The 23311-nt window shown below is 39.2% G+C and overlaps 1 protein-coding gene across 1 annotated transcript in view; it reads left to right on the forward strand.

Annotated features, from left to right (window-relative positions):
* TBX20 (T-box transcription factor 20) overlaps positions 1 to 21602 on the forward strand; it is a 34024-nt gene extending 12422 nt beyond the window's left edge. Inside the window, exons 5-8 of the mRNA XM_008920948.3 lie at positions 2406 to 2564; positions 6026 to 6102; positions 16859 to 16968; positions 21249 to 21602. Of these exons, the coding sequence (XP_008919196.1) occupies positions 2406 to 2564; positions 6026 to 6102; positions 16859 to 16968; positions 21249 to 21589 (687 nt within the window). The 3' untranslated portion in view covers positions 21590 to 21602. The remainder of the gene's footprint in view (positions 1 to 2405; positions 2565 to 6025; positions 6103 to 16858; positions 16969 to 21248) is intronic.
* The last annotated feature ends 1709 nt before the right edge of the window (positions 21603 to 23311 follow it).

The raw sequence follows: 23311 nt of genomic DNA on the forward strand, positions 1-23311 counted from the left end.
CTGGTAATGCTATTCTTTGGTAAATATGGAAGCGGCATTCACAGCACAGTTCCTGGATTCAAAACCACCTTCAAAGTTTGCAGCTGGCATCCAGATTGCCTCTGGTGACTAGTTTGTAGCCAGTGGGAGCCAGATGCCTACAAACCTGCCTGACCTTACAGCAATCAGGATCCTGTAAGGAGGGATCCTGGTCATCTGCCCAGCTGCAGGCTGTCAGCACAAAGGTAGATGGGGTGGCTGGGGGCCTGTGGCTGGGGGGCTGCTGTGAGTATATGTGCACCTGATGTTTCTTTTGGGGCATGCCAGTGTAAGTATCACAGAGCTGGCATCAGGGATTTTCTGCTAGCTACACTATGTGGGCAGGGCACTGGTTGGACTTTGCGAACACTCTTGGAGGCTACTCTGTGAGGTCCACCCTGTGTATCTAAATCGTTTGGGCTGTTTTGATGGTCCTGACATAAGAAGTTGCATGGATATGAAGGGGTATCTTTGTGCTCACTTTATTATCAGTGAGTATTTCAACATTAGCAGCTTGTGTTCGGGGGTAGGTGGAGCACTACATATACAGACCCTCACATAAAGTAAATAGTGACCTTAATCTTGGCCATGGATCTTTTGTGACCTTCTGGCTGTATTTGGTACTTGTTTTGTACCTGAATGACCAGGCTTACCTCTGGGGGGAATGAGCAAGGTAGAGCGTCGTGGCAGGGGATGTTGTGTTTGTGCATTTTAATTTTTGGAAAACTTTCATAAAGGATTACGTGATCTTGTTTTAGAAATGTAGTTTCTTTATCACAATTTGCATTCACAGAGGAGTAAAGGCAAGGGCGTATGTGAGAGCTGCTCTGTCACAGCTTTTTCCTCCTTCCACTCGGCTGCTGCTCAGATGTAATGCCTTGGTGTCGATATCATGGCCATTAAAGGCAATGGAAAGTACCAAGGTCTGTGGGCCAGCCCCTCAGTAAGCTCATCACCATGCATAAACCCTCCTTTAAAATGTCTTTTCCATCTGCCTGGAACACTCCAAGTGATTAAGATGGTAAAACAAAATTTTACGTAGAGACGGAAAAGTGCTAAGGGTATTAAAGGCAAGGTTCATGGTTGTTGTGTGTGTGCCTGTATAAAATGGTGAAGTGCTTTGAGAAAGGACTGAGTTGGTAAAAGCAGACATGCAACATTTTAAGGGAAATGGTTCCCTGTCACTGTAATGACTTCCTTGATGCTGTGTGCCTTCCCCCAAAGTCCCAGTATGAGTCTTGGTAGTATTTGGCCCCAAAGGAGCAGTAAAGAAGATGCTGGTGGAAATTGTAGCCATGATAGAGCTGTCTCTAAGCTCTCCACTCCAATGCAATGTGCAACCTTTCTCATTGACTGAGTTAGCATGAAATACTGCACCGCTTCTGTTGTGTTTCAGTTGAAGTTAACGCTTCCTGAAGAATGCACATTAGCTATTCCAGATGTACGGAGCTGACTGTAATGTCGTTATGGCCCCTGCAAAATAGAACCACCCACACCAATGCCAATTTCGTCTTGTGACTGTGATTATATCCAAAACAAGGGCTGGTGTGAGTCGAGCTCTGTATTTAATTCTTATATTGTAATACTGTGGTTAGAGGCAGCCGAACAGGCCTCCAGCCAGTGGTAACTGAAGCAAGTGGGACTCTCGGTTTGACTCCAGTGAATGTTGAAATTGGTTAGTTGGTACCTTTGGTAGGTTTAGAATTGTTTTGCGAGCTCGTAAACAATTATTAATGAGGACAGAATAGCAAAACCTTGTCATTTTGGGGTTCTGTACTGGTTTCCCTCCTTGCTTTCATTTTTGGTAGTCTGCGGTAAAGAGCATCTATGAAGTAATTTGTTTTAAAGGTTTGCCACAGTGAAAGGATCCATGGAGTTTTATTTTTGGTCAGCCGGTTTGGGCTGCTGCTGGTGGTGGGTTTTTGGATGGGCCTTATTTTTTCTGTCGTTTTTTTCAGAGGGGTTTGTGACTGTTTTCATTCTGCACCTGCACATTTTTGCAAGTGGGGACTCTTGGTCATTAGCTTTCAGGAGTTACATATTTACACCTCCAAATGGGGCACACTCTGGGAGTAACTAATTCTGTGCGTAAAAAACACCTCATTTGTAGGAACAGGTATTTATGCTTCAAAAAATGCATGCTCACCAGTGGCGTAGGAGTTAGAGGAGACTAGCTCCCAGAATGCCTGCTTTTCCACCTTCATTTCCTGGAACTACCCAAAGGAGCAGGAGAATTTTGTTCTGAAAACCAGCCCCTGGCTAGTTAGATTTCAGATGTCTTCCCTGCAGTGTTAATTAGATGGGTTTTTGTCCCCTATGGTTTTATAGCCTTCAAGTGTCCCGTCAACCTTCCTCTCAGGACAGTGCTGTGTCACTCTTTCTTGCAGATTATTTTGAACTCCATGCACAAGTACCAGCCAAGGGTACACATCATTAAGAAAAAGGATCACACAGCTTCTTTGCTAAATCTGAAGTCAGAAGAGTTCAGAACGTTTATCTTTCCAGAGACAGTTTTTACTGCTGTTACCGCCTACCAGAATCAGTTGGTGAGTACAGTTGCTAATTTTTACAGTTATAACTAAATCCCACCCTGCCAAAAACTCCTTTTTGCCCCATCGAAACTAGGAAAGTTTCTGACATAACCTACCTTTCCATGACAATCTTATTCGCATTCAGGAGTAATTCTTAAATATATGAGTAGTACTACTGACTTCAAAGAGCCATAAGGATTATTTATGAGAGTAAATATGACAAGTAAGAGGCTTTCTTTCGTCTTCCCTTCTGTCTATACAAAGCTGTTTGCATATTAACATTTAGTCATTTTCTAATTATAGCTCATTAAAGAACTATTCTTATTTGCAGTGATCTTTCATGCCACAAGATATGAGCTGAGAGAGATTCTGGTTTGCACGTGATGATTTCATGGGCTTAAAAAGTTGACTAATTAAGCAGTAAGGCTCAAACGTAAGGAAAATCACTCAGAGATATGCTTTTCAGAGGCTGTCCAGATTACGTCCAGATGTTTGAATTTCAATTTGCATGCTAGTGAATAATATATACAAAATGGAGGCGATCATAACAATGGATTGCTAATGAGTAATTTTAGGAAGTCTATAAACAATAAGAGACCAGAGGCTCTGCTTGACAGTGGACTGGGCTTTAATATTTAAGTCAGTAGAAATATGTTGTTGCCTTCAGTGTAACTCAGAGCATGCATTAAGGGTTTAATGACTATGGCACTTTGAAAATAAACCTATTTCCCTCTTTAGTTCCCCCAAGTTAAGAAAAATATAAGTACTCTCCAAGCACGTGGGCAGGCAGTGTCACAGAGTCAATGTACCTGATGAATTACTTAAAGAAGTCGGCATTTGTTAATATGAAACAAAAGTAACTGGTTTTGAAATGCTATGAATAAAAGGAAACTACTGCATAGAGGGCCAATGAAGCTCTGAATATAATAGTAGTAATATTAAGTCAGTCCTATTACAGATACCATATCCTGCTTTAAGGCTTTGATGTATTGATTTTAAACTTGGGTTTGTATCTGAATGGTGTAGAAAACACATTCAGCACCTGGCAATCTCAAGAATATGACGTTTGGACAGGCTGTTAGATTTTTTCATGTAACTTTCTATAGAAACCAGTAAAATAGTAACAGGCACAAAACCAGCTAAACCTGGAATTTATTTCTGTAGGATGGATTTTTGTCTACAGATGATATTTACACTAGAGATGTTTCTAAACTAACCTTCCCAAAGCACATACATTGAGTCCTGGAAAATTTCTCAATGGAACATCTCCGGAACCCCTAGAGGCTGATGTTGTCATTTTATTTATGACTAATGAAAATGGAGCCTTTTTTCATTTTTGCCATTTCTTTCAGAACTGTTTTAAGGAGGGATTGATTACATTTCTGGAGGTTATTAGATAAAAGCTAAATACATTACACTTTCAACAAACTATCTCATAATTTAAGATTTAAAGGGCATGCATTTATTTAAACAGTCAAACCACTGCCACAGAGTTGAATTGTAGGTCAGATTTCATTTTAAAATGCTTTCTAGCAGATGTTCTCTGATTGTTTGTGAGACAGTCTCTCAGGAAGAATATGGCCATAAATGATTGTGAGTCTCATCTGGCTTTGGTGGATACAAAAAGTTTCTCTTGTGATGTCATACTAAAACTTTAATATTAGGAAAATGGAAGTTTGATTGGTGAAAATATGCTCAAGAGATGAATAGACATCCTTATTGTTCTGTAGTGCAGTTGGCTTGGTGTGTTGGTGATCTAAGTCAATGGAACTAGTTAGAGCTTGTCTTTTTTCAATGTAGTTTTCATAATGCTGCCATAAAAACCTTCACTGTACGTGAGGGACTAACTTGCCACTCTATGCAACATCACCGTGAGTCAAGGGCTTATGGATATCCTGGAATTAGAATGAGACTATAACTAACTTTCTGAGCTGTTTCAAGGTCCTTGTGACAAGGCTGTAGGGTTGTTTCCACCAGTTGTACCTGTATGATGAGACAGCCTCAGACCCCTGACCAGTACTGAGGTCCCATGGTGTTTGATCAGCCCACTGAAGACCATTAATTAAAAACTCAGGTTTTTTCTTTGTCAGCACATCCCTTCCTCTCTGTGTTTCCCTCCCAGAAGACCTCTTTCTCAGAATTAAAAGTTGGGTTCAGTTGTCCTCTTTATCTTACTTTTTTTTTTATTTTGGAGGAGAAGCCACCCTGTTTTGAAATACCTTTGTTTGATGAGAGCACTTTATTGTTTGAGGATTTGGAAAAGATCCTTTCTTTTTTTTTTTTTTTTCCTGCGTCTTGAGGCCCAGGTATTAAAAATGACATTGTGGCCTCCTCAACATAGTTTTTTTGGAGGAAATTTAGGCTGACAAAGCCTCTTAATACAAAATGTTGAAAGCTGTTTGTTTTCATGGGCTTACACTGGAGTTGATGGCATTCACTGCCTTGCAGGATGGTCCTGTGTTGTACCTCATCAAGCTATGACTCCCACTTGCAATTTTATTTTTAACTCTTGGAAGGAGAGTGGCTGGAAAATCCAAATATTGTAATGACATCTCGGGTTTCATTCACCAAATCTAAATTGGTTGGACATACAGAAAATTTGGCAAGGACAATAGTGTATTTTTTTCCTGCTTCCCAAAAAAACACATTGAAAGCCACTACCATATGCCTGAGAAGTTTCACTGCAAAGTTAGGGGGATACTTTGTGGCAGAGGGATTCCTGGTCAATGTGTTGCTCTGTCGGAATAGGAAGGCTGACTGAATGACTGACAGGTTTGTAGAGGTTTGCAGCTGCTTTCGAATAAGAGTTTTGATTGCAAGATCTCTTGTTTTTCAGTACTCTGATAGTTTCAGTGGGGTTACTCCTTTAATCCAGGTTCAGTCACTTTAAATATGAGTTCTCCCCAAATTTTTCCTTCCCTTCCTCGGCCTCTTTTCATACAAAACCAATTAAACTGCCCAAATGTGATGGCTGGTAGGCCTGGCTGATAACATTCCCATCCTAGAAAAAAAAAAAAAAAAAGAAAAAAAAGAAAAAAGGGGTGCTGAACTGAAGCCATGTCTTCAGGTCTGCAGATGGCAGCTCCTAGTTCGGGCTCTTAGTAGTTCATGTGCAGCTCCATCAGTAAGGCTTAGCTGTTAGCAGTGTGATTTGCATTGCTTGTGGAAAAGACAACCTGATTGATGCTGGTAAAGTATTTGGAAGCTGCAATGCTGCACGTGGGCGAGTTCCTCCTGCTGTGGGCAACATGAAGGCTGAGCCTGGTGTGTCTTTGGATCTTTCCATTGCCATATGTGTAATACACCCTGGTTTGCCTCCTCAGCTTTGCAGTGTCTTGAGAGCGGCACACACTCACACAGACACACACAAGGAACACGGATAAAATTAGCAGTGAATTCGGAAGGATGGATTGGTTGACACTTTGTGTGCTGCAAACACTATATTCATGTAATGTTGCTCCTTTCTGTGTTTCCAGATAACTAAGTTGAAAATTGACAGCAACCCTTTCGCTAAAGGATTCCGTGACTCTTCCAGACTCACTGATATTGAGAGGTAATGGGGACTTTCTGTTTACTTTGCATGCAGATAAGATAAAGAGAAGAGACAGTTTGTAGGAAAAGCATCCTTTCAACTCCTCAGAAGCTATGCATTTTAATGTTATCTTATTGCATATAGTAAGACTCCACCACCTCCTTTAAAAATACTTATAAACTTTATAAAGAAAGAGCTGTTTTGAGTTTTGACATCTGTTCCAGTTGGGGCCAATATATTTGTCTTCCTAAGGGGGCTTCTTGAAGGGGGGAGAGGGTCAGTTTTACAACTTCAAAATGAAAAGCTTTTTTCTTATCATGCCATTTAATGCTATTGAGGGCTGTGAATTGGGTCAATGGGAAACAAGGGCAGTGGTCCTGTGAAAAACATCTTTACATCCCTAGTGCTCAACACAGTGAAAAGAAGAGAGGAGAGCTCCCAAAATACTCTTCAGCAGTCCCAGACGCTGAATTAGCATTTATTGCCATCAGGATGAATCCAATAACTCCCACTCTGACAACAAAGATGCCATTTTTGTTTCACAAAAATTGTACTGCAGGCTGCACCGGGGGAAAGCTTTATCTGGAAACTGTTGAGTTTTGTGTCTGTACAGCTCATTACAAGCAACTGCTGCCATAGGGACAGAAGCATTAACCCACAGCTGAGTAGTAAATAAACTTCAATCTCTTGGCAGCTTTTCAGTACATCACATTTTTATGATATCGTGTCAAATAGTTTGGCAAATGAAGCAAATTAAGCTGCCTGTGTCCTTTAGGCTGGAAGAGAACTCGATGGAGATGGATATAGCACATCCAAATTTTCCTATGAGCACACAATCATGAAAGAAAGTTTGGAGAGGCCAAAACTCTCCAGGCTCCTATGTGGGGATATCCAGATGTATATGTGAATCATCTTTCACAGGTGCATATAGGAGACAAAGTGCTCACTGGAGTCATATTCATAGAGCTAGGCAAAGTCTTTACAGTATTTCAAAAGTACATCTATCTAAGCAGGTCCGTGGATGGGAAGTAGTGATATACTTTATACCTTACTGGTGACTGGATCGTTAGTGATCCATTGAGTAAATGGGTAAAAGAACAGTAATTTGGGGAAAGAAAGCTTGCAGCTGCAGTGCACACTTGCAAAGTTGTTGAAACTTGTTTCCTAAGTGAAAGCCTTTGCTGAAAAAAAAAAAGAATAGGCAGATTTAATAAAAATAGCATAGCCTGCTGTATTGACAGAATACTGAGGTAAACAACATCCGAAGCTCAGGTTTGTATCCAACAAATAGTCAATAAAGGACCTGTTGGAAGAGATTTCCTTGTTTTACAGACAGGAGACATCTAACGATACAGCATTGCAAGGGCGGAAAGAGTCTGAACAGATAAGCTCGGAGAAAAACTTAGTTACCTCTGCACAGATGAAGGGACTATCGTGGTGCTGGATATGAAGGGAATTTTTCCAGAGGACATCTTATTATAACAGCACATGGCATGGAGTCAGAAATGCTGAGCATAAGCTGCAGTGCCCTTTTGTTTATTGATAAGTGTAAGAATAGAGCCTGAAACAGGCAGCCGAGCCCAGGCACGAATGTTACCATGAAAGATAAGGCAGACAAATGTGAAGCCTACAATAAATACAAGAAACAGAATGTGAAAAGTATTGAAATTACATTAAAACTCTGGATTTGAGAGTCCAAGTTTGGTTAAGGTCTTACTTTGACTTAAATTGTAAATCTGAGCCCTGATTAGCAAACAATAGTATTTTAAAATACAAAACCTGCTGCACAACACATATTATCATGAGATAATAAAAGTGTAACATGCAAGAGGGCTAGTAAGAGGTTGTTTGAGAATTTCCTAAGTTATACAATATGGTCCAGAAATACCAAGGGTTTTATTCCGTACTGGAATTAAAATACTCAGGCAGTTGGGAATGTAATTCTCTAAGTGCCCACTAGCTCTATAGATTTCATCTTAGCACCAGCAAAATTGCTTAAAGAAATCTGAAATAAAGCAAAAGGAATAGCAAAGTGAGATATGACAAGAGGAAAAATTTCTTACGTGATGTCTATTGCAACATGCATTACAAGTAGGTGAATATTGAATAGTACAACATAACTCTTGCTCAGCCTAGTTGGAAATGTAGTTATTTCTGTAAGATAGCTGCCGGAGAAAAATACTAATTTGCCAGGGAAAAGACCATGAAAGCCAAATGCACACTTGTGCAGCTCTTGAAAATGGAATAGTTATCTAGAAGCTGTGAAAATACTTTCCATGCACTCCTCCCTAAGCAGGCCTGCATACAGCACATGCATGAGTAATCTACAGTGTGGTGCAGCGATCCTAATGGCCTCCCGTAAAGCATCCTGCGATGTTAGGGCCAAGAGAGCACTCATTTATCGTGAGTTCCAGCTTTTCCAAATGACCTAAGTAGTGTGAAAGCGTACAGAGCTTTGTATTTCATTTCCAGGTATTTAAGCCTGCTTTTTCCTAAACAGCCTTTGGGGAGGGAAACAAATCAGATCAATTGATCTTTAGAGACCTAAAGAAATTAAATTAGTCTGGAGTCAGTTACTGCACTAAACCATCCAGTAATTGGATTGCTCCTTGTAACTGATTGAAAACAGCCTCTATCTGTAACAATATAGGGAGCTTTTCTTTGCAGTAGATCTGAGAGAAAAACACATCTTTTTATGACATGATGACAGAAATTGCACTTTTTTAACCTAATTGAATATGATTTTATAAATATGTGACTTTAACGATTTCAGGCTTTCCATTCTAGATTTATGATCCCTCTGTAGGAAATTCAAGCTGCAAATGCCTTTAGGATTAAATCTATTGGCATTGTATGTGTTGGAGTTAAATAATATGTGTAAAGGTAGTGAAATTAGCAAAACAGTAGAGGAAGTAGGTAACAGCAAAGCTGTCGAAATGCTTGCATTTTCTTTTGTTCCTGTGTAAATACAATGGAATGGTTTTCTTGTACTCATGGCTATATATCTGCAAAGCTTTTAACCATTGAAAAAATCTTTGCTGAGTTTGGTATATACGAGTTTTTAGCAAGATGCAAGATTCCTTCCACAATCAACTCTTTCCCAAATTACTTGTGATAGTCTATTTACGGCAATGGGCAGACTTTATCTGGGGCTACTGTGATTTAGATAAGTTTCTGATTCACCTTTTGATCTTTTTATGTGGTATTTACATTTCCTCTACTATAAAAAAGCTCCCACAGTGGTCATGATTGAAAAAACCAAACATTTAGCAGCAATTGCCAGAATGTGAAGCTTAACATGCTGTGGTGTTAACTATGGGATGCCAAATGCAGTCATGGGGATGAATGTGATATTTTTTAATGGTAACCTTTGTGAAAAAAGACTAATACAGGTTTTCTAATGAGAAATTCACTCTGGAGATAAGATTTCAGGGAGTACCTTTGTGATTTTGCTGAAGAAAAAACTGCCAAAGACACAAAGAATGCAGAGGCAGAGCCCAACAGATGAATTTTTTTGAGTATGAATTTGTCTTTTAAATTGTTCTGAAGAATCAGCCTGTTAAAATTAAATAGGTAAATAAAACCATCATTGTTACATACCATTCAAACAATTCAGTGAAAAAGGTGATAATTTCAAGAGCATGAGTCAACAGAAGACTACTGAATCATAAAATAATGATCCAACAAGAACTGACAGATCATAATCATGCTTGTTTATTTGACATTGCTTGTTTATTTGATTTTATGTGATAGGCAAGTTCAGGGTGTGGACTTGTAACTATTAAAGACAGTTAAGTGAGTATACCCATCTGCACAAGTCCAGTAATGCTTCTGGGAGGTAGATACATACTTCAAGAGGCAATATGGAAAAGTATTGGTTGCACACCCAAGCAATTTTTAGGCAAAGAAGGGAAGGATGGTGTAGGCAGGGTGTGAAGTAAGAGAGCTGCATCCTAGCTGGATTTGCATGGTAATAAGTTCAGAATTTTCCCCTGAGGAGCTTCATGTATGAGATATGGAAATACATCGTACTGGCTTACAAGGCTGTAAGCAAAATGGATGCTAATGCCTGGATATAGGCACTGCCCTGCTAAAGTATGAGTCAAAGCCATATGCTTGATGATGTGCTGTGCACAACAAACTCTCTTCTATCCCTTCCCTGCTCACCTCACAGAGATGCCTTCCTCCCCATTTCCACTGCTTACTGCTCATCTAGAAGAACTTTCCTGACTCTTGAAAGCCCCCTACCAGCAGCCAGAAATACACATATATACACTCTGTGATCTACTCCCATGTGGATGGTTAAGTATAGCTTTGTCATAGTTCTCCAACGACTCAAACTCCCAGATTATCTTTTACCCCCAGCTAGTTCTCAGTCTGTGAATGTCAGCAACCAGCCACGAGGTATCATCTCTTATGTTTAGGTTTGGAGAGGAAGGGAAATCCTGAATTTAGGGAGAAATACCAGAAACTCTGGTACCTAAATGCCTCATATCTAGTGCCATTTCAGATATTGCTGATGCTTTTCCAGCCTTCAGCTGCTGCTCCAAATGGGTGAGGGGATTATCCGTGTTTTCCAGATCATTCCTTCCAGACCACTGCAGATGGCTTGACGTCTTAGCACATCTTTAAAGCACTACCTGCCTTTGTTTAGACACCTGATTTATTCACTTCAAATCTGGTTCCTCTGACTTTGCTTGTTGTTAGCCAGGCAACTGTTCCTTTTTATCCAGCAGAAAGCCCTCTATACCAGTTTAAACCTCTTTAGTTCCCAACGTTGTAAGCATGCATACCCCAGCTCATTTTCTACTTAGTTGTACTGTTATCTAACTTTTTACTTATGCAAAATGGTATAAAAATGTTTGGATTTTCTAGTAGTTTCCACTCATCTCATGCAGATGTAGTGTGTGCATGACAGTAGGGGATGATGTCAAATTAGACCTATGGTTTCAGCCCAGAGTGGGTTTTCCAGGGTCTTCTCCCATTCACTGTTTCAGTACTGCTCTCTCCTCACCTCTCATCTTCTGCCTACAGAAGTAAATGGTTGCAGTCACTGGGTGAGGTGGAGCTCCATGGGGCTGGCTATGTAAGATAGTTTTCTCATTTTTATTTGCAGTTGAGAGAAATGGAGTATATTGATAACATCATGTTCCTTCTTCGTAAATGTCATTACTTTTCCCATGTCATGGATTCAGCCAGGCTACATCACATCCATATGTATTATAGCTCTCCCAGAATTGCTGAATTTTTACTGAGAGGGTGACAGTAAAAATCATTGTGGAGGTACACTTGTTCTTTCTTCTACAATCATCAAAACTTAGATTTTTCGTAATTCAAGTCTCATTTCCCTTCTTTCTTAAAATGGTATATATTCTTGGAGTAGTGCATCCATCCAACACTTACCCAATAATTTTAACTTCATGTGAAAGTGTTTTGTGGCTGTGTATTAGCTTTTGGGCCAAATCAGACTTCAGCTCATGTGGGCCAATGTAGCCTGTAGGCCTTGTTTCATCCCTGGTTGGTTGGAATTGTTTTAGGCTAAGCAGTAGAATGGAGCTATAATGTTTTGGTCAAGGATTTGGTCCATACCATGTCAGAGCTGAATTAGGTTCCTATGGTCAGCCTCTAATATTCATCTACCAGTGTAAGAGCAAGTATATGTAGCCAAGTAATATGTCTGTATGTTTGTGCATGTGTAAAATAGCAAATAAAAGCCACAGGAACACAAAGGCTGAGCAGGGGTTCTGACAGCATATGTTGTTCACTCATAGCTGCTGTTACGGAAATGTATTTGTTCCTCCTGTTGTGTTGTTTTGGTTTTTTTGGGGTGATGTGTGGTCTTTTTGTTTAGTTAGTTTTTTGTAGTTGTTGGTTTTCTTGGGTTTTTTGGGGGGGTTTGGTTTTGTGTGTTTTGGTTTTTTTTTTACAAACTTGTTTTTAGCACTTGTGCCTTGGACAAATTAGTCATCTTTTCCCTTAAAAAAGAAGTTCTACTACAGTTTGACTTCCGACAAGTTTATTTTTGTGCCTTCTCAGTCCATTTATTCCATCTGTCTTCACCTTACCTCACTTCTGACGTCTTCTGTTATCTGGGCATTCTTCCAAACATACTAACTGGCAGCTACGAAAAAAGGAAACCTTTGAAATGCAGAACTAAAGAAGTCATTCAGGCTGCAAACTGATAATTCATACACTTTATATCCTGTTCTGTATTTTTCTTTGTGTTGGACTGAAAGGCCAAGCAAAACATGGTTGTCAGTTTTATTATTTTACTATTTTTCTGCTATTATTTTTTATTGGCATTGCCTTTCCTTATAAAGAAAAAACTAAAAAAAAACAAAGCAAAAGAAAAAAGCAACCCCATGACACCAGGAACAGGGAGCAGATTCTGAGGATATCCTTACCTTTCTACATACCTAGCACCTGGATAGAAAGAGGGAGGGAAAAAGAGATAATGCTAAGAAGCTGCTCAGCTTTGCTCTGAAATTTGTGCCTCTGATAGCCATTCCTGAAGCAGTAACTTATGCAGAGGACATAAGTTCAGAGTGTCCAGCTCTGCCACCTGCTCTTTCTCACTGTAATTTGGCTTTAGCACATTGTATTCAAAGGAGCTTGAACCTGGCTCCCAGTTCAAATCCATGGCAAGATCTTGGGTTTGGTCTGTAAAGTGTTAGTGAGTCATTTGTCAGCTACATAAGGATTTTCCTATCTATTTTTGGTCCCCTGAAGCTACTCTGTATGTACAGGGCACTATTAACTAAACAAGGCCAAAGACTCAGCTTGTAGCTGCACAATATAAAGCATCCCAAACTGGAAGTTTAGTTTTGGAATCATTTGCCAGCAGGGACAAGAGTGAAATGTTTAATCAAGAGGTCAACCTGCAGAATAGCAAGATGCTCCCTGTGCACCCTAAACCCTTGCTAATTGATGAATTCTCTCAGCCCTTCATGTCCTTTGGTTTCAAGTTCAAATTTTGCTGGTTTATTTCTTGCACAAAGGAGAGAAGTGCTTCATTCATAATAAGGTTTATTGACAGGATTGGGCTCAAGGTGTGCTCCTGTTGGAATGTAGATTATTGGGATTAGCCTGAGCTCTTTTTCCCTGTTACCCCTCCTCACATTTGTCCTGCCTCGGCATCTTCTCTGTGGCTGTGCTTGCCAATATGGGCTTAGTTTTTTTCCTTTCCATTTGGCACGAGGTTCTTTTTCCTTTTTCTCAAACAGCTTCAGTCCCTAACTTACTCTTCTCCAGCCTGTTACCTGCTACTATTATCCAGTTGTAAACATTGCAAAACTTAATCATAGTAAAAAAAATTTGTGCCTATGTGCGTGCTTTTTCTCCTCCTCTGGGTATTTCCAATATATGAGTTTAAGTGAAGACTGGGAGACTGAAAATTATTGGTAGACAACACAAAAGAATTTGACAAAAAGAAAACATCTTTCCTTTATTCAGTTGGCAGCTTGTGATCTCTCAGAACAAAGTTTATTGCTAACTTATTGATAATAGAAGAAACTGTGGAGTTCTAAGACACATTAGATAACAATTGTCTGATCATGAACAAAGAAACAGAAGGACAGAAGCTGGGTATTGAGTGACTGGAAGTCACTTTGTTCTTCAAACAGTTTAGTGTGAAACAGCACTTAAAAACACTCAAAGAAAGCTTTAAAAAACCTCCACCATACTCTTCACTTGCTATTTTTTGAAATTGAGCATAGAATCATAACATGGTAAATATTGATTTATCATTCAGTAATTCTAAAAATTATTTCCATAAATCCTTTGAACCATATTGAGATATCTGAAGTTGTACACAGAACTATAAAGCCAGAGTAAATAATGTCTTTCCCTCTTAGTAGTACTGTTATCGTAATATTTTGGGACTTGAAAAATGTGTTGTACTAATCCACTCTACAGAGCACCATATTTGGGTTAACCTAAAGAGTTCACTCTTCCATAAAAAAGATTTTCAGGAAGATTTTGAGATTTAAGTCCTTTTGGCCCCCATGGAAACGAGTATAAGAAGAAATCTGTGTTCCAAACTGCCAGCTTTGTTTCTGCATTTTGAACTAGATTTCACAGACACTTAAATTTTGTTAAAGTTTTTCTTCCTCCTACCTATCTGCATTGGAGTAAGCCCTAAGACACCTTTGTCTTTAAAGGGTAAAGAAGTTAGCTTCCTCTTTCCAACCTATGGAGTAAACTCCAAATGTTTCCATAGATTAGATGAGCTGAAATCTCTGTCTCCTCTAACTACTCTCTGGGTGGTGTTTTCTGAGCATGGAATATTTCAGCATGGTTCAGAGGCCACCACCCCTTTCCTTTGAAACACAAAGGGAAGGAAAGAAACCTAAGTGCAGACTTCTGCTCTTGTTTTTCCAAGTGGAAGAAATAGTGCTTGGAGGAATAACTTAGAGATATACTGCATGAGTGGAGAAAACACACCACTTCCTGGTTTTTTCTGTTTCCTTTTGCACACTTAGTTGTGCTCAGCCTTTTGCATTTTGTAGGTCTGTTTGGGGGTTTATATGCAACATATGTTGTATATGGAAAGAACAGGGTCCACCTAAAGGCTATGGGGGTCAGGTGCCTAAATTCTGGTGTGAATCCCAATGCTTTGCACTCATGATGTCAATCACAGCCTCAACCTCTAAATTGAAAAATCAGTAGGTGTTTGTGATTATAGCATAAATAACCTACATGGTTAGGCAAGATAAGCATATACAGTTTTAAATATTAAATCTCAGCTGCACAAAAGGAACTGCTTTTGTGAAATTAGTTGCCTTCCCTCGTCCAAGCTTCCACATTAGACTGTTCCCTCTGCCATAAAAACCTTTGCCTCTTGTGCCAATGAATGAGATTAATCTTCCAAAACCTTTAGCATACTACCTGCATCACTACATTAAAAAAATTAAATAAATAAACCTACCACATAGTTCCCTGATTTCAAACTTTGCAGATTCAGAGTTCACTTAGAAGTCATCTCTCTTTTTCCTTAGAAAGAAGACAACCATGTAGAATAATAGAGTTCTCTGTCTAGCATACAAATCCATCTGGAAAGAATTTAGTCTGCAATAATTGTGGGCATTTGATTCAGCATTAAATCCCTGTAGGTAATTCAAATGTAAATTTATTAGGGTGAGTTTATCCCCAAGCCACCATAGGATCCAATGTTTGGAGATGAAATTGGCCCACTACACTAAAGTCAGAGCCTGCATTGTTTCTGTTGCATCAGGATATTATTACATGCTGTAATGTCTGTCGGTATAAGCAGACATTTACTAGTAATAAAGTCAATAGAGACAACACAGACAATCACCTGAATTGCATTTATTTTTCAGACCTTTAAAAACTAGTCATTCTTCGGTTATGAATAGGTTTATATACTGTTATCTAAATCACTCAGACAACACTGGTCTAATTCATTATTCTGTTATGCTGTACTCATAGGAGATCGTCTTTTTGGTTAAGTAAAATTCTTTGCATTTCACATTCTGCTTCAGAAAAAAAGCCTTATGTTTCAAGAGGCATTCAGCACATAATGTAAACAATGCCATCTGTCTTTTTCTTTGTAAAATCTTCTTCAAGATAGCCCCGATATGCCTACTGTTTTCAATCACTTAAAAGGCAGTAATCCAATTATATCATCCTCTATGTAGGAACTGCCATTGCTTTCAGTCCACTTCCAATCCTGACACAAGTAAATCACTTTGATAAGATCCTCTTTTTATTTATTTTTTTTCTGAGGAGACTAGCATAAGTAATGATGCCAGTGATAGACCAAGGACAAAATGACCATAATGGACTTTCTGTAGGAAAGGAAAACATGTGCCATTGTGATTTATCATGTTACTTGATAAATATTTTTCCTTGGAATTTCTGCAACAGGCACACTCTCCAAGCGAAGGGCATTAGCAAGTATGAATGGACAAATGGTAAAGTCAGACAAAAACCTTCATTAAACAGCAGATTTTAAGCAGCTATTGCTACTTAGATTTCTTAAATAGGAACAAAAGGTCAAAGCCATTTTGGAAATGTGCCCGGGTCATATTCAGCTTTGGTATAATGCCACCTACTTACATGGAAACGCGCTGGGAATGTGTAAGGTTGGATCTTCCTTACAAACTACTAAGGCTTATCGTGTAGATATGCTTACCTTCTATTTAAAAATGGTTTGGGTAACTTCAGTGCTTTGTGCCACAGTGAGGCAGGGGCCTGGCAGACACATCTAACCTCCCAGAATAGATGTGGCACGAGATCAGTAGTATCTGCAGACTTCCTGCTACGAACTGCCCTCGAGTCTGATGATGAGAAAGTGTGGTTAGAACTGAGCTGTCTCTTGCCCCTGATTTCAGAAAAACGGGAGAGCAGCAGATGAAGTGGTCATGTGCAATTCAAAAGCTTGTTTGAAAGGAGCACTGGTTTCTCTTTGAACCCAGACCAATCACTCAGCACAAATAACTCCAGAGTTTGCATTTTAAAATTTATGAAGAGTGTTGGTCTTACATTTGCTGTCTGAGACCACATCCAGGGAACACAGTAGCAAGTTCACTCTATTTTGCTGAATAAGCAGGTAAGAGGTGATCAGCCATATTAAAAAATCACAGGCCAAATTCAGTATTTTCAATGTCATGCTATGAGGTAAGTCTTTTGTTAAGTAATTTGGAGAGTCTGTGTGAGAGAACTGTGATCTGGACAGGAAAAAGGTACTGTATTTAACCAAATGAATTAGGATGCTGTTTAGGATGATGTTCATACAGGAAGTTGTTTCCTTTTACAGAGAAAGTGTGGAGAGCCTTATCCAAAAGCATTCCTATGCCCGATCCCCCATTCGAACCTATGGAGGAGAAGACGATCTTGGAGATGAGAGCCAGGCAACACAAAGCAGAGGTAGGAAAATGTGCTCAATAGGTAAACTGTGGTGACTGAGTTATGCTTGAGAAAAGCAGGGCCACAATCAGTTCTGTGGTACTCTAAAGCATTTCTCTGATGTGTCTCTCTGCCATGAATTCCTATAATGAAGAAGAGTATTTATTACTTTCTGGTTCTTTGGGACATCTGATGTGCCCACGGCACTGGTGTAAGTGGTTCAGTTCAGGAGGCAGCTCTAGGGTTGCTAATATAGTCTTTGCCATCAGAAGAGAATCAGCTCTGCTTCCTCTTCAAGATGTCTGAAAACCAGGCAACTTCATTACCATGATGCTGAGAACAAGATAACACTGCCCATCTCTTAGCAGGACTTACTAGCTGGGCCCTGCACCATTTGTAAAGTACCCTATAGATGTGCCACTTGCTGTCCCTCCAGCGTTCTGTGAACAGAGGACTTAGTTCTGACTATCTTCAACCAGCCTGTAGTTACTTGCTTTGCCTCCACAGGAAGAAAAGTCTGTAGCTCCCTGGAAAATTGATGTTTAATTGTTGTCTCTTAGTCTCTAAAAGGTGCTTTTCCTGTTGGGGCAATTAGCTCTCAAATGCTTTATCAGTTTGTCTGCTTTAGCAGTAACAAAGTAGTAGCAAGACAGATTTGTTCTTTGTGGGAATACTTACTGGACAAATTGCATCTGTCACAATCTGCCACTGGAAATAGATCTCAAATCCATCCTATGGGATTGCTGACTAGCATAAACTTGTGTTGCATTATACTTTGCATGTTGACTTTGTGACCTGCCTGATATGCCACAGCCACTTGAGGTAAAGCAGTTCTATCTGTCTTCCGACTGGCAGTGCCCTTGTCTTGTCCTCTAACTTCATACAGTGTTGCTAAGATAAGAGCTTTATTTCTGGTCATAAGCTCTTTGGACTTGTGCAGGAAAAACACTTATTTTTAACTATGACTGGCTTTTCAATAAAATGTGATTAGGTGGGCTTGTTCTTACACGTCTGTTCTAAGAGCAGGTTCTTAGATTATGGAGTTTCTGGAGCAACTCCTCACCTGGTATGATACCATCCTTTCACATACTTCTGGGGGATTACCTCGCTTCATGTCATCTTAGATCTTAGGCCAGCTATTGTTGAAGACTGTTAAATTTTCCCTTGTCAGAAGGGCTCAGAGCAAGGCATCTCCTTTTCAAAAACTAAATTTCTCCCTGGTATGCTGTCCTCCTTTGGGAGTGACAAAATGAACAAAGTAAACCTCAGTATGAGAGCTGGTCATTAAATCCTTTCTCTTCCCTAGGAAGGTGGCATAGAAGGAAATAATACTTTATTACAATTAATTTTATGTATAGTAAAAGGGTACAGTTCTGCATTTGCTCACAATATGGCAAGTGAGTAAGTGAGGAAGATTATGAATTATGGCAATGAACTTTTTTCTAATCTGTGAGCCATATGCTAGCGTGGGATGTGATTGTTCTGGGCAACCAGAGGCATGCACAGAGGGTAAAACATACTGCTCTTGCAGATGAGCAACTGGTACTGCCTTCGGTCTCTCTTTAAGTCTGGTATCCTCAAATAAGGAAAGGTCCTCCAAGATACAAGGAGAGAAATAATGTTCTTACTGAAAATCCATGGATATTTTCATTTCTTCCAATGCATTTTAAAACAATCTTGCATGCAAAGCTGATGGATGTTCTTCCATACATATGAGAGTTGACAGCCAAATACATGCATGTTGCTGGGTGGCATGTGTTATAAGCTCTCTGAGGCCTCAGTTGCCTCAGAATTACTAAAGCACATTTCCTTGGTGCTGGCAAATACGGTATGTGACATTTTTTGGAGTACTAAGCTGCAATTAGAGACGACTGCAGTTGGAGGAGTAAAGGATGCTTGAGGAGGTTCCTTGTGAGATTCACAGAATAGGTTGGGTTGGAAGGGACCTTTAAAGGTCATCTAGTACAACCCCCCTGCAATGAGCAGGGACATCTTCAAGCAGATCATGTTGCTCAGAGCCCCACCCATCTTGACCTTGCATATTTCCTGGCCCCAGCCCCTCTCTTGGCCACCTTTGCCAGTGTTTCACCACCCTCATAGTAAAAAATTTTGTCCTTATATCTAGTCTAAATCTAATCACTTTTAGTTTAAAACCATTACTCCTTGTCACAAAGGTCGTGCTAAAAAATTTGTTCCCAACTTTCTTATAGGTCCTCTGTGTACTGAAAGGCTGCAGTTAGGTCTCCCAAAAGCCTTCTCTTCTCAAGGCTGAACAACCCCAAATCTCTAAGCCTTTCCTTACAGGAGAGGTGCTCCAGCCTTCTGATCATCTCACAATTGTTAATGAGAAAGAATCACATACTTTATTCTGCATAGAACAAAGAAATAAATAACAGTGATAGACTTTCTAATTACTTCAGCATCCTCCCAGAGCATTCTCTCCTCAGATGATTTCAGCCATCTAAAGATGGAAGCTGCTAGCCTACAGTAGCATATTCATCACAAGGCATGTATTTCCAAAGGAATTAACAGATAGGAAAGGTACAAATCCAATTAAAAGTCTTTAATGCAAATCTGCATTCACACAGAGGATTCATAGTAGCCACCTGGAACAGAGCCAAATGTAAACCTTCTAGGTAAATCCAGATTAGCGTTCTGCTTTTCCTGTGGCACAATAATGCTCAGATACTCCCTGACTTATCAAGGGTTTTGCTGTGGTCTGTGAGTAAAGTATTATCCTTAGAGTTCGTCTCTAGATCCTAACTTCCCAGTGACTAGGATTTGGTTCAGTTGTAGGGTCAGGATTTGGTTCAAGTTTGTTTCCACTGCTGAATTCACATGATTTATTTTTACTGTTACTGGATAGTTAATTGTAACTATCTGTCTTTCTGATTTGAGAATATATCCCTTAAGAGATTGATGATTTTTTAACAATAACAATTTGCATTTTTTCTTTCTATTGTTTTTTTAGCTTATAGTTTTGGTTTGAATATGTGTCTGTAATTGGTTACTATACTTAATTCAAGTAAGTTTACCTTGACAGATAAATGTCTTCATGTTTTTTTCATTTCACAGTTTGGATGAACCTGTCTTTTAGAATCAGATTCGTGAAACTGGTTTTTTGTCTCTGAATGTTTTGCAATACTGGCTTGAAATTGTATTTTGTCAGACACTCTTGCCAATAAATTTATTTTCTAAATTAAGAAAATTGGTCAAGAGAGAAAACACAGAAGGGACATGAGTTGAATTATTGTTTGAAGAGGAATAAAGAGAGTTTATTTATGGTATTTTATTGTATTCCCCATTTCTAGAAATCAGACATATGATGATGACTAGATGCATAGAGGAACTACAGAAGTCAAGGGCAATACAGTAACCAGATTATTTGAAAATGACCATGTGTAATTATCCAAACAAATTATTGTTTCCCCCAACATTTTACTGTCAACATGAAACAAGTAATTAGTTCTAATTTTAAGAAACCATTTTTATTTTTCTTTATGATTCTTCAATCTTCAGAAAAAAATTATTTTAAAGAGTAGGAAGATTTGTGAAAATAATTTTTGGAACTTTTCAGATTAAACAAACCAAAAACAAAATGGCAAACAAAACACTTCCATTTGATCAAAAGCAGATAATTACCTTCCAAACAAGTTTGGCATCTTAATCATTTAGCATTAGTGTTGTTTCTTGAAGCACTGTACACAGTTGTACAACAAAAGTTTTGACATTTACATTTCTAGAATTTTTTGTTCTATATTGTAGAAATAGTCAGGTTGACCGGAAAGATGTAGGCTGACAAATTTTATTGGAGTAAAAAAAAAAAAGGAAAAACTTGTAGTGTAAATTACATTTTTCTGCATTTTTGCCACACTGAAATTTTAGGAAAAAAATAAATAATTCTTATGAGGATCTGACGCAAAAAGCTACAAGCATGTCTTCAAAACAAGGACGTAAGGCAGTGAGATTCTGTGACAGAGTAGATACTTCAGTGTTTAGTGGCAGCATTACAAGGTGCTTCAGTGTTTAATACCAAAAATGTCTGATGTCCAAAGCTGATTTTACTGTTCAAGCCACTGCAAACAGCTTCTTAAAATGGAAATTCATCTAAGATGTAGTGATAAAGGACAGCAACCAGCAAATAATAATATAAAGAGAGAAGTATTTGGGAAGTATTTCCAGTGACAACTGGTCATTGAAATCAGCCTTGCTGTGAAAGACTGATTTTCTTCCTTTTTGCTGTTTTACCAGTTCTGTGTGTTGCAGTGCCAGTGTCAGGCATTCTTTCTCTCTACTTGCAGGGTCAGCCTTTACAACATCTGATAACCTGTCCCTCAGCTCCTGGGTTTCCTCTTCAACCAGTTTTCCAGGATTTCAGCATCCACAGTCTTTGAGTGCCCTGGGTACCAGCACTGCATCCATAGCTACACCCATTCCTCATCCGATCCAAGGATCTCTGCCTCCGTACAGCCGCCTGGGAATGCCTCTTACACCCTCTGCTATAGCCAGCTCCATGCAAGGTAGTGGTCCCACTTTCCCATCCTTCCACATGCCTAGGTACCACCATTATTTTCAGCAGGGTCCTTATGCAGCTATCCAAGGACTGCGTCACTCTTCCGCAGTGATGACACCGTTTGTATGAGTGACAAGAGAAACACAACATTTTAAATGTGCAAGTTTGGTATGAAAAATACAAGGGACCTTTCTGAAAGGCCTGTGGCAGGCGTGATGAACTTGTAACAAACCAGCTAAGAAAATGCATTATGGATATAGATTCCTCTTTCGAGGGATCACAAGAAGCGAGCGTGCAGCTTGGAGCTGCTCACAGATCTATGTGTAACACAGCCAGAATGGATCCCAAAGTCCCCAGGATTTTTGGTCACGTGCAGCTTGTTTCAAAGGTGCATTATACCTAGCAGAAAAAGATTATGTTTATGCAGCAGTGTACAAATTAATTGTCTATAGGTCTTTTTTCATATGCTAGATGAATTGTGAAAAAGGCAATACTCTCACTCATCTTCATCTCTTCTTGTGGCTGATGAGCATATAAACAGAAAAATGTATTGCTATAACTTTGAGCATGTTTTAGGCTATCTCAGCATACATTTGTGAAAACACAACAAAGTGGAGAAGACCACTGTTCTTTTTAAGACTGGCTTATATTCATGAAAACCAGTATTTCTTAGTTGCTATTATAACCACAAAGAGAAAATTATTGACAAGTATTTCTTTCTTTGTTTCTTTCACAAAACACTTACCAGTTCAAAAAAAAAAAAAAGAACTGTGTTACTGGACTGTAGTAGTAAAAATGTATTTTCTCCTTCAGTCTAAAAATAAGTTTGTCCTATATCCTAGGAGAGCAATTTAACTGTCTGTTAAGGTATAATGAAGGAAAATTTTGATTTAGAAAAATGCGTTACTTAAACTTAAAAACCCAAGATATCAGATTTTAAAACAGTGCTTGTTTGCTGCTGTGTTGCCACTGAAGACCTGTTTCTAGCTGCACATGTGTACCAGTTAACCAAATTCCAGGCTAGATCAGTCTGTAGACTCTCCGGATCAAACTATATCTAGTGGACTAGTATGAGTGGAGTATCTTTTTACTTGTACCAATTTTCTTGGGTTTGGTCATGGCTGTTACTATACAAGCTCTTTGGTCAGGAACATGAGGGTTGTACTGCCAGTTTTAACATGTCCCACTATAATGGTGGAGTTTCGTTAGGAAAATATCAGTGCAGAACTTCACATGAAATTCTTCTAAAATTCATATCTGACATTTTTCAGTTAGTAATTCACGTTCTCACTCAAAGTACTGTCCATGTTTTCTAGTTTGTTTTGTCTGATGCAACAGAGGAACTGTAGAGGTATAAGAAAATAGTGACCTGTCTGCAGAGAGCTAACATGAATCCTTTGCACGGCTGAAAAGAGTACCAGTGTGATGTTGGTTTTCTGTGTGGCAGGAGCTGGGATTTCACTGTAAATAATAAGTCAACACAGAGTTTCTGTGAAGAGTTGCATCCAAGTTAGAGATGATAACACATTACTGACAAAAAAGAACTAGCAATCCAATCTCATATATTACAAATCTGTGTAAAGCTGGAACACAAAATAGAAAACAGACTTGTCCACTTTGGACCAATCTGTGTTGGTATCATATAGAAAAAAGCAGAGTACAGTACACTGAGCCACCTACCTCCCATCTCTGTGAAGTGCAAGGCATGTTACGTGCCTTTATTTGTCCCATTGCCTTGTTTTACGTGCCCCATCACACAGAGCAATAACAACCTTATAGGCTTTTCCCAGCTTCTACTGTAGGACAGTACTTGCATCCCACAGATAAGGGCCATCTTTATATATCTTCTAG

The sequence above is a fragment of the Manacus vitellinus genome, unplaced genomic scaffold (genome assembly GCF_001715985.3).
Source record: "Manacus vitellinus isolate BGI_N305 unplaced genomic scaffold, ASM171598v3 scaffold_3_pilon, whole genome shotgun sequence".
Taxonomy (NCBI): Eukaryota; Metazoa; Chordata; class Aves; order Passeriformes; family Pipridae; genus Manacus; species Manacus vitellinus.